Source organism: Mchenga conophoros, linkage group LG23, assembly GCF_057382185.1.
Source record: "Mchenga conophoros isolate Kocher_MC1m ecotype Shallow Benthic linkage group LG23, M_conophoros_male_GT1.1, whole genome shotgun sequence".
Classification (NCBI taxonomy): domain Eukaryota; kingdom Metazoa; phylum Chordata; class Actinopteri; order Cichliformes; family Cichlidae; genus Mchenga; species Mchenga conophoros.
The window spans coordinates 7,033,944-7,047,143 of NC_140547.1; the positions used below are offsets into that span (position 1 = coordinate 7,033,944).

A 13,200-nucleotide genomic window follows, 5' to 3' on the forward strand; every position below is an offset into this window, starting at 1 on the left:
GGTCATCTCCAGTTTTATGGCAATGTACATTCTTTATTTCTAAATTTGAAAATGCGATTCTGAGCAGCAACATGGCACAATCACAGCAGACATACAGTACCTTGACTTTCTGCATCTTCCAATGGATTAAAACGCTTGTGGAAAAAACTAAGAACTGGCCTTTTATGCAGGGCGATATTCAACCAAACTACACGACTTTGGCGGAAAAAACCCCCAAAAGTTCTGTCATCTAAGACTATCCTTGTGGAAACACTATTAGCCTGGGACACATGCGTCATTAAGTATCATTTTGGAGCCTAATGTTCTATATTTATCTATATAACCATACATCCAGTAATCTTTTCAAGTCTCCTGACCTGTCACTGGCATTCCTGCCAAACAAATTTATCTCCAATTATTTAGAAAGTGTTATTTATCAAAGTGTTTCAGCAAAAGTTTTGCATTTTGAGAATAAACTTTGACCAGAAAAATCACCTCCATTCTGGCAGCTAGTGGTCACTTTCCTACCTTTAGTTTGTGGATTAAGGGAGTCGACTTTATTCTCAAAATGCAAAAATAATTGTACTTTATTCTGCTTCATGTCTCCTCAGTACTCTTTCCTAGTTATGTGTTGACAGCATAGTAAATGACAAGGCCTGCAATAAGAGATGAACAACAAAAATGTAGCCAGTCTCATAAGCTGTAACAGCAAGTCTAAACGGCAGAAGCATAACTGTTAAAATAGCAGCCTGTAGGATGCAGACATCACACGGCCGGTCACTTTCAGAACAGAGAAATGCCTTTAAATAATTTAAATGTTTCCACGCTATTGTTGTATAAACAGTTTTTCTTCCCTTTGTTCAATCAGATGGAACTGAAAAACATACAGTAGAATAATTTCCATGCAATCACTCCTAAACAACGACCCCCCCCTTCAGTATCCTTATGTACAAATACATACACTCTTTGAGATGCAGACACTTGTACAAGCGCATATATGCACACATGCTCACACTGAAGTGCTGTCTGTCTTAAAGACACTCAGATGCATAACAAAAAACATACTTATATATAAATATATACACAAGTTTCTCAAAGAGAAAACAGATGTGACTCACTGCAAATGTACACCTATCCTCACTATGCTGGCCACATCATTATTGCCATTTGTGTCCAGGAAAGTATATTTGGACGTAAACAGACACATGTGACTGTAGTACTCAGCTTATCATGTAAATTGTCCTCGTGAGCTTTCTGCACTGCTGGCTCTGCCACCAAGCGGGTGGATTTAGGGCTCCCCAATGTTTAGAAAATTTAAAGAAAAAAAAAATGCAATCGAGTTTCTCAAAAAGATGATTTCTCTATAATTTAGTTTATCGTGTTTGAATGTTTGGAACGCCCGAACCCACTGAATACACCCTCGGCAAGCGTCCTGTCACATCAAATCAAAGGCGTTAGCTGATAAAAGACTAAATGACGAGTAGAGCAGCAGTAGTATTGCAGACCCAGAGGCGGGGGTTTCAGTGAACTGAGCACTGCCATAAACAAACAAGCAGGCATTCCTAAAACGAACAGTATAAGCATTCAGACAAACCCTAACCCCCATGCTTGAGCTCAGGGCGATGGCATGCGTAAATTTAAGAGCTAATCAACCAGTTCAGACATCCATAGTACTCTGTAACATATGAGGGTATCAGGGTATCGGTCCTCAGTTGAGCTTTGGGGAATTATTCCCAAACTGAGATTTGTAAGTGTGCACTGACATATTTCGGGTTAAAAAAACAACAAAAAACAATTCCTCTTGATACCAAAAGCTGACTGAAAAAGGCCCAAACACAAATTCATGATTTGATTTGAGCTCTAGTGACAGACAGTTTATCATAATTTACTTTTTTCTTATTTTTTGATAAGCACACAGAGAAATGGTTTTTTAAAGAGAAAAAAGCGAGAAAATAAATAAGGTTACTCTGTGCAAAGAACTGCAATGCCTCTGTCCTTAATTCAGTTTACATTTTTAGAGATTCTTGTAAGTCCATGTTTGTGTGTGAGATATATTCTCACACACACAAACACACACGTGACCACCACCTCCCATCCACGGTGGGACCCAGCTTAATTTCCTCTTCTTCACCAGAGATTCGGATTTTCTGAAAGAGAATGAAAGCATAATCAATCTTCAACCTCTGCGAGGGTGAGCTAGCTGCTGATCATGCCTTACCTCTGTGAGGTTACTGCGGCGGTGGGCGGCGACTTGTGTGTGTGTGTAGTGGCTGGCCGGTGCGAGCTCTGTGGCGCTGTAGGCTCTCTAGTATGCTCCCAGCCAGCAGTTTGACGTCTCTGTGGGTCTGTGGGTGTTTGTGAACATGCTCCAGCTGCTGCAGACCACCCTCCTCCAACAACATGCTGCAATAGCGAGAAGCTGCACACACAGAAGTATCCACAAGAGGTTTGAGTAGGTGAGGCATCACATTAAGCTAGAATAACCTTTGGTTTTATTTTTGCATGGATCTGTGTCTCACCGTTCTTGCTACAGACATGTTGCATTGCCCAGGCTGCCCACAGCTGGACACCAGGGGTGTGAAAACACTCCAGTAGGGGAAAGAAGGGGTTAAATGACCTAAAGAAGGGAAGAAAATGACAATTATTGTGTGACGGGATTAAAATGGGAAGCAGAGCCTTCAGCCATCGCGTCCCTTACAGGTAGAACCAGCTACTCAAAAGTGGGAGAGACGGGCACCATCTGTAATTTAAGATCAAGCTTAAAATGCTCATTTTTGATAAACACTATGGTTAGGACTGGATCAGGTGACCCTGAACCATTCCTTTGTTATGCTAGACTCTGGAGGCTGGGATGTACTACGCACTTGTCCCTAATGTCTTACATTAAACCCACATTATACTGAAATGTCACTATGACTATTGCCATTTAATTTTGCTTACACTTGCTTACAGTTTTGTGCTTTACCTTGTTTGTAATTTATCATCTCTGTGTGCACCTTTTTTTTTAATCTATTTTGTCTGTCTCAGGATAAAGGATGCCCGATTCTACTAGAGGTCTTTTAGAGTTTAAAGGCGGTTTCCCCCCCACTGTCATCAAATGCTTCAATTTATTGGTTTGTAGGGTCTTGGCGTTATAATATTAGGTGCCCTGAGATTACAGGATTTGTCTCCAAATACATTAAGGAAAAACAAAAAACAAAACATTGAACTGAATGTAACGTATTAACATGAGGTTTGGAAGATTTGGCTCTGAGATCTATAAATTTGAGATTTTGCTGACACAATAGTTAGCATAGTCGCCTCTCGGCAAGAAGGTTTCCTGTTTTGGCATCCTTTTTATAATACTCCATCATTATTGAATAGAAGCTGTATCTCACCTGTAGGCCACCATTTCACACTCTGGCGGGGGCCACTTCATAATGACAGCATGCTGCACAGACACACAAACGCATCACGCTAAAAACCAACATTTCCAATAACTGTATTTATGCACAAGAGTTCTCATTAAGCTTGCTTATTCCTACCAATTGCTCAAGCAGTGAGGACCGAAGACTGGGGCTGAGCGCCCAGGCCTCTTTTCCTCGTGACGTCAGATGTGCAAGGATGCCTGCAGCGAAGTAGCTGACCTCCACTTCCGGGCTGTGCAGCAGACTGCTGATGTGGTCCAGAAACCCCTGCACCATGAGCTCTCCATGCAGCTCCCCAACCTCTGCTATGTTGTTCTACAACAATCAAAAGGCGAGCAGGGAATAATGATTCCTTAATTTTGTTAACGCATTCCAGATTCAGTTTAGCTTCGGGATGAAAAAAAGAGAAGTAAACTCACCAAAAGCCCGAGAACCTTCTGCTGAATAGAAGATTCATTGGGGAACGACTGCAGATAAAGAGAGGGGGAGGTAGGGATAAAAACAACAGTGAGTCATCTTGCCCCGAAGCCATGTGTACTTATACGGAGGAACACATCATTAAGTGTGATGATGAATTCCTATAGAAATCTGCTTAAATTTGTTCTGTATGTAGCATTGCCTGTTTTCTTTACATGTTCACATAATTTCCATGTACCTCTAGAACTTTAATGAAGAGATCTAGCCCCTGGTTTTCGATAAAATGGCGGCAGGTTGTTGGCGATTCATCAGTGAGGTTCCAGAGTGCACTCAGTGTAAATTTGAGGGTGGCATCCACCACGCCCTGAGTTGCCTTCTGACGCACGATGTGGAGCAGTTGCTGCAGGGCAGAGAGAATGCATTGTACTGAAAATCAGCCTTTTTTCGATAAATGAGTAAAGGCAGATGAAAGTCATCCAAGATTAAAAAACAACAACAACAACAAAAGAACAACTCAAAACATACTTTCACGATAAACAGCTCTGCTCCCAGCTGGGCCGTCTGCTCTGTGGATAACTGCAAAAAAGCAAATGTTGCAGCACTCAAAGAAAATACCCTACAGATGTACTTTCAATGCATGAATAACCGCATATGTGGTACTAATACAACACCAAATGTACCTTAGCAGCGAGTATGGAAATGATTGCCACAGCCATCCTCTGCATGTTTTGATCTTCGTGGTTGCAAAGCCACTGCATGACCAGTTTGGCAGCTTCAAACCTTTAAACAGTAAAAGGAAGCAGAGCATTTTAAATTCTACCTTTACTGAAAATGTGTTACGTCACAAACCGAGAATTACGAATTAACTTTGATCACATTTTGGCATGTTTATAGTTAAAATCTTTGACAACCTTTAAAAAAAATGAAAATTAAAAAATTAAAATAAAATAATATAATAAAAAAAAACAACTAATAACAAAATGATCAATATTTACACAACAAATGTGGTGTTTCCCACCTGTTGAATGGAACTTCTTGCAAAATGCGATCACTGCACAGAGACAGCAAGCAGTTTTTCTGCAACTATAAAAAGAGAAAACAGCCATGATTGCAGAACCTAAAAGCTATCAGACTGCTGCTCCTGCTGCTCCTATGTTTTTATCTTCTTATCAGTTCTGTTTAGTCACAATAGGCTGGTTAAATATTATATCTGACTTAGAGCCTGTGCAGGAAAATATAATGGAAAATGAATAAATAACAGTGCTCACAGATAAACTGCATTTTCAAGCTTACAACAATAGGAGAAACATTAATTCCGCATGCAAACATGTGAGCTAGTTTAGAAAGCATATGCTAAATCCTTTTTTTTTTCTCTTGACTTTGTGGACAGTCTCTTTAGTGGACGACATGGGGAAAATACACAGTGAAAAACAACAGAACTAACAAAGGTCCTTTTGGACACTCCCTTATTTATAAAAGGTCACCACAGTGGATGGATACAGATATTTGTTTTTTTAAAATGCTGGATTCCCATCACAACCTTTCAAGGGATATTTGTCCCTTGTCTGAAACATCCAACAGAGGAAATGTTTGACATAAAAACACAAGAAGTAACGTTCAAATCATATTTCTAAGAATTATAGTGTAGATATTATTTATTATTGTAATTTGAACCACTCTCTCACACAATCTAAGTCTTACTTTACTATTCTTTAATTACCCCATTTTTATTTATTTTATATAAGAGCAACATTTCTTGTACTATCACACAGCATAAGTTCTACTCACTATGCACCTGTGGCACTTTAACTGTGTTGTTTATTTACTGTGGACTCATTTTTATTTTTTATTATGCTTCTATAGATAAAGTATCCATCTATCTATAAAAACTGCCTATTCAGCATGTGGCTAAAACACAACACAACCTCAACTGTACATCATCACAACACTGAACAGTTATCGCACAAAGCACGTTTCCCCCATAATTTTAGAATAAAATGTGTATCGCTTAACAAATCCTTTTGTCCAATATCCAGCTGTGCACGTCACTTCCTATAATGGTTCATTTCTACTTGTGACCAGATCCCTGCATTTGTTTCCATTCCAGGCTGTATTGATTTGGAAATCTTGTTACTGAGGAACAAACAAACATAACGTTACGCAGTGCACTATTTACTTGTGTTTTGTAAAAAAAAAGGGAAACTACTTATTGTGGTTGTGGGAAGTTCCTCAAATCTTTCTAAATTTCATATTGTCGCAACACTCACAGGCGTTACCAAACGACCCAGCTAACACAGTGTTCTCCAAAGCTGACACGCTGCTGCCACTACCCTCAAGAATACTGGACTAAAACTGTGCTTGCCTTTAAACTTGATTTCTTACTTTTGTTTAACACATCTATCTGACAACTTAGTTGACCAAGTTTGATTTATTATTAATGTATGCAGAAGCAGGTTGTGAGAGTGAATGTAATAATGTCTACTGTATAAACAGGCAACAAAAAGAAAAAAAATTGGCTATAAAATCCATGTAGAGCAACGACAATCTTGATGCTTTTAAAATGGAAAAACTTTGTGCCCTTTAAAAAGATTTATAATCTATAATTATAATTTCCAATTTATCCTTATTAGCTGTTATTTTTTTGGTAAATGACCATTTCATCCTCTATGTTACGAGTTACAAAACCCACACATTTAAAATCAAGAAATCCACTAATGTGTGAAAGGAAAATTGTGTCAGTGAATGCCATTATAACATGCAAAGAGCTATTTTCTGAGAAACTGTGACATAATGGACAAAAAAAGAGAAGAAGAAGAAGAAGAAAGAAGAATTCTCTGTGCAGGTAAACTGTATCAGTCAATTGCAACCTGCTAAATAAAATCTGTTATAAACTAACTGTTTATTGGGAATGAGCAAAAGCAGCCAGGCATGAAGCTACCTGCTGGTGGTTGGGGAAAGTCCTCATGGCTTCCAGTAGAAGCTGAGTGACGGTGCTCAACAGTCGAACTGGCATCCCTGCTGCCAGGTCCTGCTTCGTCAGGTTGAACACACAGGCGCTCGCGGCTAGCTGGACATTCAGAGTGGACGGATGATTCTTCATTCCCAAAACTACCAGCTATTTAAAAAAAAAAAAAAAAAAAAAAAACACAGAAAGAGGAAGAAAAAAAATTCAAGAAACAGGAAGTCGAGAATGATGAGTAACTAAACTGTGCAGAGATACAATGGTAGTATAGTGCTTCTTCACTTAAGGAGGATATCTGTGGCTGACAAAGGGACCAATTAAGATTAAGACATTATGTGCACTACTTAACCATGATATGATGCTATAATTTCTTTTAAAGATTAAGTAAAATAATAACTTAATAGGTTCAAGGATAATGTGTTTACCTTTAGGATGTCAGGCCTTGGCTTCTCCATGACATGAGTGAGGCTAAACAGATGAAAGAGAGCTTCTCTCACAAAACCTTCTCTCTCACTGTAGCGCCGCAGTGCCTCACAGATCTGAGTCTCATTAGCTTCTCCAGTCACCTGATGGCACACAGAAGATACTTGAGCAAACCTGATGTTTTCACTTTTTGTTTAGTGCCCATTTATGATCATTCTATACCTACCTTTAGATTTCCTTCTCCTGATAGGAAGTCTGAAAAACCAGCATCTGTGGCCAGAAGTCCCACAAAGGTCATTCCTGGCCTCTCTTCAACAAATGCCTTAACAGCTGCATCTGTCACCTGTAACATTCACAGATATAAGAAATTACTCGACTTTAAAATATGTGTGCTTTGACTGCGGTTTAACCAAGAAACAAATAAAAATATTAAAGCAGATGAACACACCTGTTTCCTCCCTGAGACATCTAAGGAAACAAGGGCGGGCAGAATCCCTGGCTGTCCGAGAAGTTGACGAGCCACGTCAGAGGTAAATTGTTTATCATCACTAATGTCCAGGTGCTGCATGTGCAAAGGTTTACACACACACAAACAGGCATGGCTTATAAAACCTCAGAGATGGAGTTTTCTTAAAATGTTTTTGAAAAAAAACCAAAACAAAAACAGAGAAACAGGTTTAATACTAGACACACAATCAAACCACTAACCTGCAATACATTCAACTGGCCTATGACTCCCAGCAGCTGAGCAGTGCTCATCTCCAGCCTTTTCAACTGATGCAGTGTCAGTGAGCGCAGCCGCTCCTTCAGGCCCAGCAGCGGGCTCAGGTTTGTGACTGAAGTATTAGAAAGATCGAGGCTCTCCAGCCGAGGCAGGGAACACACATCGCCTAGCCCAGAGTCGTAGAAGTCTACATTAGCTAGAGAGAGGGAACGCAAGCCCTGGAGGGCACTGAAGCGATACCAGATTGGTTCCTCCAGAGAGGACATGGTGAGGCCTGTAAGGACAAGTCGCTGAAGGGACTCCTGCAGGGAGAAAGTTTAAATTACTTTCATACAGTGGAAAGAAAGGGCAGTTATCCACAAAAAACTGACACACTCTCATATTACCTGACAATATTTATTAGTGGCCAGCCCCTGCAGGATATCAGGAATGGTAAGGTCTGCATTGACCCGGGCAGCATCCAACTCCAGCAATCTGTGAGGGCACAGGGCTTTCTGGAAGGCCTCTGCAGAGATCCGTGCAGTACGGATGCAGGCCCGTCTCAACCGCAAGTATTCACAGTTCCGAAACACACCCACTGTGCTGTCGTTCAGCAGACCTATAGCAGAGTGAATTTATCTTTCGGAATCAAGCACAACCTTAAACAACACTGGCTTTTTACCCAGGGCAAGGATTTAGTTTACTGGCCATCAGTTTGAAGTGGCTTTCACTTCAAATATTTCCCCCAAGTGCAAGTTAAGATTTTTCATCCTCATGAGTATCATGGTGACCTTTTATGATCCAATGAATAATGTATGTGTGTAGAAACTAGAGCGCTAGGCTGCAGCAATACTCTGGACTATTCGTAAACGTCTTTAAAGGTTTACCTTCAGTGGCCATTTTGGCCAGGAGCTGGTCTGCCAGCTCCTGCGGGAAGAGTACAGCCTCCCTGAAACAGAAGGAGCCATCAGGGCGCTTCACGCAGAAACACTCCAGGTTTTGGCTCACATAGGTGAGGCACAGGTCTGTCAGAGCCGCTGGAGACGCCTCCTCCTGAAAACCAAGAGGTGTGTTGATGTGGATGCACCGAGTACAATTTTCTACAACTGTCAAAGCAAATAAATCACCTGAGACTTACCGTGTTTAGGAAACTGCAGGCCATGGCAAAGGCTTTAAAAGAAAATATATTTTAGCTTGTACAACCGAGACTTGTGATTATATAACCAGCCTGCTCGTCGTCTCGGACACCTCTTTCCCTTTCAATTTACAGTGTCCACCTGTGTGAGAGTCTGAGGAGCTGCTGATCACTCTAGGAGGTACTAGGAGAACGTGACGACGCACGAACACAACGGAGCTTAACAGAGAGCCAGCTAGCTAGCTCACTTGGTGTCTCGGTGGTAGAAAATCACCAGGCGAGCAAAAACGTCGAAAGCTTACGAATGAGGGGGAATTCATGTCGACCAGCTGCTGAAGCGACCGAAAGACTGAACCTAGAAACCTGTTTGGCATGTAATTTCCACTGTGAGCAGTTGGATCTATTTTTAACTAGAGCGACTAGACAGACAGTAAACAAAGGTCATAGCACCGGAAGTACATTAACGAAGGGAGGCTGGACTACGGAAGCCCGCAAGGAAGGGTTACAAAACCAGGAAGCGAACAGCCGAAGACAAACGTGACCGCGTCCATCTGCTTTTCAAAGGGACACTATTATACCATCAAGCACACTTTGCTCATATAATGACTTCACATATAGCGGCAAGCATCCAGACAGACCTTTGCGTTTTGGGAAGAACTTTTTCAGCATCGCATATCAAAGTCAGTCATCAAGGTCAAGCAGCAGCGGTGGACGCCGTGAGGAGCTGAGCACATGTGATTGTTGCAGAGGTGAAACTAGTTCAAGTAAAGCGGAGAAATGGCTGGACTTATAAATTTTGAAGACGAGAAGGAAGTGAAGCAGTTTTTGGATAATTTAGGCGTGGAGTACAGCTTTCAGTGCTACAATGAGAAAGATCCTGAAGGTAGAAGTTTCTGAGCTGTTCACAGATCGGTGGTGCTGAAACACATGGTAGTTATGCAGTTCTGTTTTCCTCACTCTTTGCCCCCTGTTTCATGCTTTTAGGGTGCCAAAGGCTCGCTGACTACTTGGAAGGGGTCAAGAAGAACTACGATTCTGCAGCACAAGTGCTCAAACATAACTGTGAGACGCATGGGCATGGAGAGAGCTGCTATAAACTCGGTGCTTACCACGTCACCGGCAAAGGTGGATATTTAACCTCCTTATTTATCTTTTCTGAAGTGTTAAATACTAAACACTATACTGAAGGCTTTGAGTTTCTGTTAGACTTTTATATCTACCCTACTACATTTCAATGTGAAATCGAAATATTGTGCCATTTTATTTTATTCAAATTAAGATTTTATAAGAAAAGCTCATGAAAGGGCAACCAGTAAGCCTAACTGGTCCGTGGTTCCTTTAGCTGTCACAGTATTTTGTGTCAGCACAACTGTAAAAGCTGAAAAGTTTCCAGGATAAGCTTCTGAAGCGATGACTTATTGAAGCAACTGTGCATAATATAGTGCACATATTATCACCAGTCATTTAAGTACTACTTGTAATTTTGATCCTTTGATACATTTTGCAGCTTGTTGCTAGCATGAATGACCTCTAAGGTTACTTCTACTTAAGTAATGCCATTACAAAATTCTAAGTCAGTCCCCTAATCTTTTTTTTTTCTCCACCAGGTGGAGTCACCCAGTGTCTAAAAGCAGCCTACTCTTGTTTTCTGCACTCCTGCAATTCTGGAGGAAAGAAGTCTGTAGACGCTTGCCATAATGTTGGTCTTTTAGCCCATGACGGACAAGCTATGGAAGGAGGACCTGACCTGAAAGCAGCTCGGCAGTACTATGAGAAGGCCTGCGCAGGTGGATTCGCTCCTTCCTGCTTTAACCTCAGCGCTTTGTTCATTGAGGGCAATTCCAAAGGGCTGGCATCAGATATGGCTCTTGCTCTAAAATACGCTAACAGGGCTTGTGAGCTGGGACACGTGTGGGGCTGTGCCAATGCAAGTCGCATGTACAGACTTGGGGATGGTACAGAAAAGGATGAAAAGAAAGCAGAGGAGCTGAAAAATCGAGCGAGGGAGCTGCATGGTATAGAAAAGGAAAGGCAGCTTAAGTTTGGGGAGTAGCACACTTTTGTTGAATTATCGTTGTTTTGGTTTAGATTATTTGTTAGATAGTTTGTTTGAATAAACCCACCTCGTTCACAGGGTTCAAAGATTGAAGATAATGTCTATTATTTTTTAAAAACATGATTAAGTGCATCAATACATTCAAAACATTTGCAAAAAAAAATAAAAAATGGTACATTCATCTCATTTCTGTGCAAGTGTTGATTTTTTTCCCCCCATGTTTCTGTGATTTGTGGTGTATAAATGACTACACATGAGCCTATACAGTTTGAAACAAATATACCCATCAGATAAAAAAGGTTTAGATCACTTTATTTTAGTTATATCATTAATATCATTTCAATTAGTTTTCCTTTTCCCCAAGAGTCTAATTTTTTTTTGTTATTTCACACCTAGTTTTAGTGCTGCTTTGGAGATTTTATATTAAGCTTATACTATACTAAGCAGAGACGTGAAACATGTGGCCTGGGCCAAAACTGCCCCACTAAAGGGTCTAATTCAACCTGCCCAGATGCCATCACAAAGTGTGAAAACTGCTGAGAAGTCATCACTAACTCCAGTTGTATCGCATAAAATGCGCCATTTCCACTGTGGGGACACAAACACTATAACTAGGGTGAAAAAATAGTCTTCTCAACAATTTTGAAAAGCACAATGGTGTCTTGTCCACAAGAGGGAGTCAGAGGAGAACCCATGAACTTTTAGCCCTTTTGAAGCCAACCAGCCCTTCAAACAGAAGTCCGGCACTACAATAGAGGGCGGGCTGTGCGAATCCCTTTAACTGGCAGTGCATTGACAACCTGCGGATGATATAAACAGTAGCAAAAGGTCTCCGTACATTACGAGCTACTGCAGAGGATAAAGGGCAGATCGGCCCGCTGTGCACCCGGGAAGCTCCGCCCGTTAGCGGCGTCTCCTCTCCTCCTCAGCCCTCATTCAAAACAGAACACAGCTGTTGCGAGGCGCATCGTCGTGTCCGGGAGTGTTAGCCTAACAAAAACGGTTAGCAGCCTGCTTTCCGCTGATGTGCCCGCTGGAATACCAGAAGAAGAAAGAGCAAAACGGCGCACTTCGGTGAGTTACAGTTACAGAACACGACGGGACAAAGTTTGCCATCGTTAGCGACACAATTGCAAAGAAATCCCTTCCCATCCGTCGCGATAGCTAGCTAACGTAGCGGCAAGCTTGACGAGCGGTTTGGGTGTGTTTGTTTTAAAATGCAGGCTGCTTATCAAAGTAAATCGGCATCCATCGCGAGGAGCGGACGCGGAGATACTGGAGCAAAGCGCGAGTGAGGCTGGTCGTCTTTTTTTTGTAACGCAGACTCTGTAGCTGGGTGCAGCATTGTATTTTAGCTATTATATTCTTATCCCATCCACTCACGTGAATGTACAGGTCGCCCCACCGCACACATAAATACACACATCAAGAAGCAGTACCAAGGAGTTTGATGTGAGGCTAACAATAGATCAACGTGCAAGCTAGTTGACAGTAAATGCATCATGCTAATTCACATGGAAACCTTTGAGAAGAGTGGGGGGAGCTAGGTAGTTAGCGATTAGTGTATCTGACTTTCTGTGTCGGGGCAGGGAGTTTATGTCGACCCGTTTGTGCTGCTAAACCAGCACAGCTTACTTAGCAGCCACGGGCCACTGCAGGCTCTCTGCTCGGGATGGCTCATTGGCGGTGAACCCCCTGCAAAGCACCCCTCTGGGGAGTGCTTTGGGTGTGGTGTGGGTTCACCCACAAACAATACAGTGCACAAGCAACGTCTATCTCGTCTTTTCTAAAGCATGTCTTAGTTTAAGAATAACCACAAAAGAAGAACAGGAAGGTTATTTGGAGAAAAGGGGGCAACCAGGGATTCTCAACCTCACTGATCGGAAATTTTGGAAGTGCAGTTGGTAGGAGGTTTAAATCAAGCAGTTACATCTTATCTTCCACTCCCTCTGCTCAGTCCTGTGCAGCACAGTCTTTGTGAGCGTCCTCTGTGACCCTTTGCTGTTGCTCGCCTCTCTCGCCCTGTTTTAAAGGACTCTAAGGAATGTTCCATATGATATTTGGTGTGGCTGTGTGAGGCTGCTGTTCCCAACACTTAACATATGACCCCGAGGTTAC

The 13,200-nt window shown here is 41.7% G+C and overlaps 3 protein-coding genes across 5 annotated transcripts in view; 2 read left to right on the forward strand and 1 right to left on the reverse strand.

The window, feature by feature from the left end:
• Positions 1 to 7: 7 nt before the first annotated feature.
• zyg11 (zyg-11 family member, cell cycle regulator) lies at positions 8 to 9,500 on the reverse strand. The gene is made up of 18 exons (XM_085264256.1): positions 9,030 to 9,500; positions 8,779 to 8,944; positions 8,299 to 8,510; positions 7,897 to 8,214; positions 7,637 to 7,750; positions 7,415 to 7,531; positions 7,191 to 7,331; positions 6,742 to 6,918; positions 4,822 to 4,886; positions 4,484 to 4,583; positions 4,329 to 4,379; positions 4,042 to 4,203; positions 3,806 to 3,853; positions 3,504 to 3,701; positions 3,357 to 3,409; positions 2,499 to 2,596; positions 2,198 to 2,398; positions 8 to 2,126 (listed from the first exon to the last, which is right to left on the reverse strand). The coding sequence occupies exons 1-17, from the start codon at positions 9,051 to 9,053 to the stop codon at positions 2,208 to 2,210; spliced, it is 2,235 nt and encodes a 744-aa protein (XP_085120382.1). The 5' UTR covers positions 9,054 to 9,500; the 3' UTR covers positions 8 to 2,126; positions 2,198 to 2,207.
• Positions 9,281 to 11,265, forward strand: coa7 (cytochrome c oxidase assembly factor 7). Its single transcript, XM_085264258.1, has 3 exons — positions 9,281 to 9,909; positions 10,011 to 10,151; positions 10,634 to 11,265. The coding sequence occupies exons 1-3, from the start codon at positions 9,804 to 9,806 to the stop codon at positions 11,077 to 11,079; spliced, it is 693 nt and encodes a 230-aa protein (XP_085120384.1). The 5' UTR covers positions 9,281 to 9,803; the 3' UTR covers positions 11,080 to 11,265.
• A 567-nt stretch (positions 11,266 to 11,832) lies between these two features.
• Positions 11,833 to 13,200, forward strand: part of ralgps2 (Ral GEF with PH domain and SH3 binding motif 2) — a 73,702-nt gene continuing 72,334 nt past the window's right edge. For 2 of the 3 annotated variants that reach the window (XM_085266503.1, XM_085266504.1), the window contains exon 1: positions 11,834 to 12,156. The gene's annotated coding sequence lies outside the window, so the exon portion shown is untranslated. Of the gene's footprint in view, positions 12,157 to 13,200 lie in introns of all 3 variants that reach the window. The other variant, XM_085266501.1, reaches the window with a different exon arrangement.

What these genes read in the sequence shown, in the direction of transcription:
- coa7 (XM_085264258.1), top strand. Translation starts at nt 9,804, where the DNA reads ATGGCTGGACTTATAAATTTTGAAGACGAGAAGGAAGTGAAGCAGTTT. An exon ending in CAATGAGAAAGATCCTGAAG is followed by an intron (nt 9,910 to 10,010) that starts GTAGAAGTTTCT and finishes TCATGCTTTTAG; the next exon opens with GGTGCCAAAGGCTCGCTGAC. An exon ending in TTACCACGTCACCGGCAAAG is followed by an intron (nt 10,152 to 10,633) that starts GTGGATATTTAA and finishes TTTCTCCACCAG; the next exon opens with GTGGAGTCACCCAGTGTCTA.
- zyg11 (XM_085264256.1), bottom strand. Translation starts at nt 9,053, where the DNA reads ATGGCCTGCAGTTTCCTAAACACG. An exon ending in CCTGCAGTTTCCTAAACACG is followed by an intron (nt 8,945 to 9,029) that starts GTAAGTCTCAGG and finishes CTTGGTTTTCAG; the next exon opens with GAGGAGGCGTCTCCAGCGGC. An exon ending in GCCAGTTGAATGTATTGCAG is followed by an intron (nt 7,751 to 7,896) that starts GTTAGTGGTTTG and finishes TTGCACATGCAG; the next exon opens with CACCTGGACATTAGTGATGA.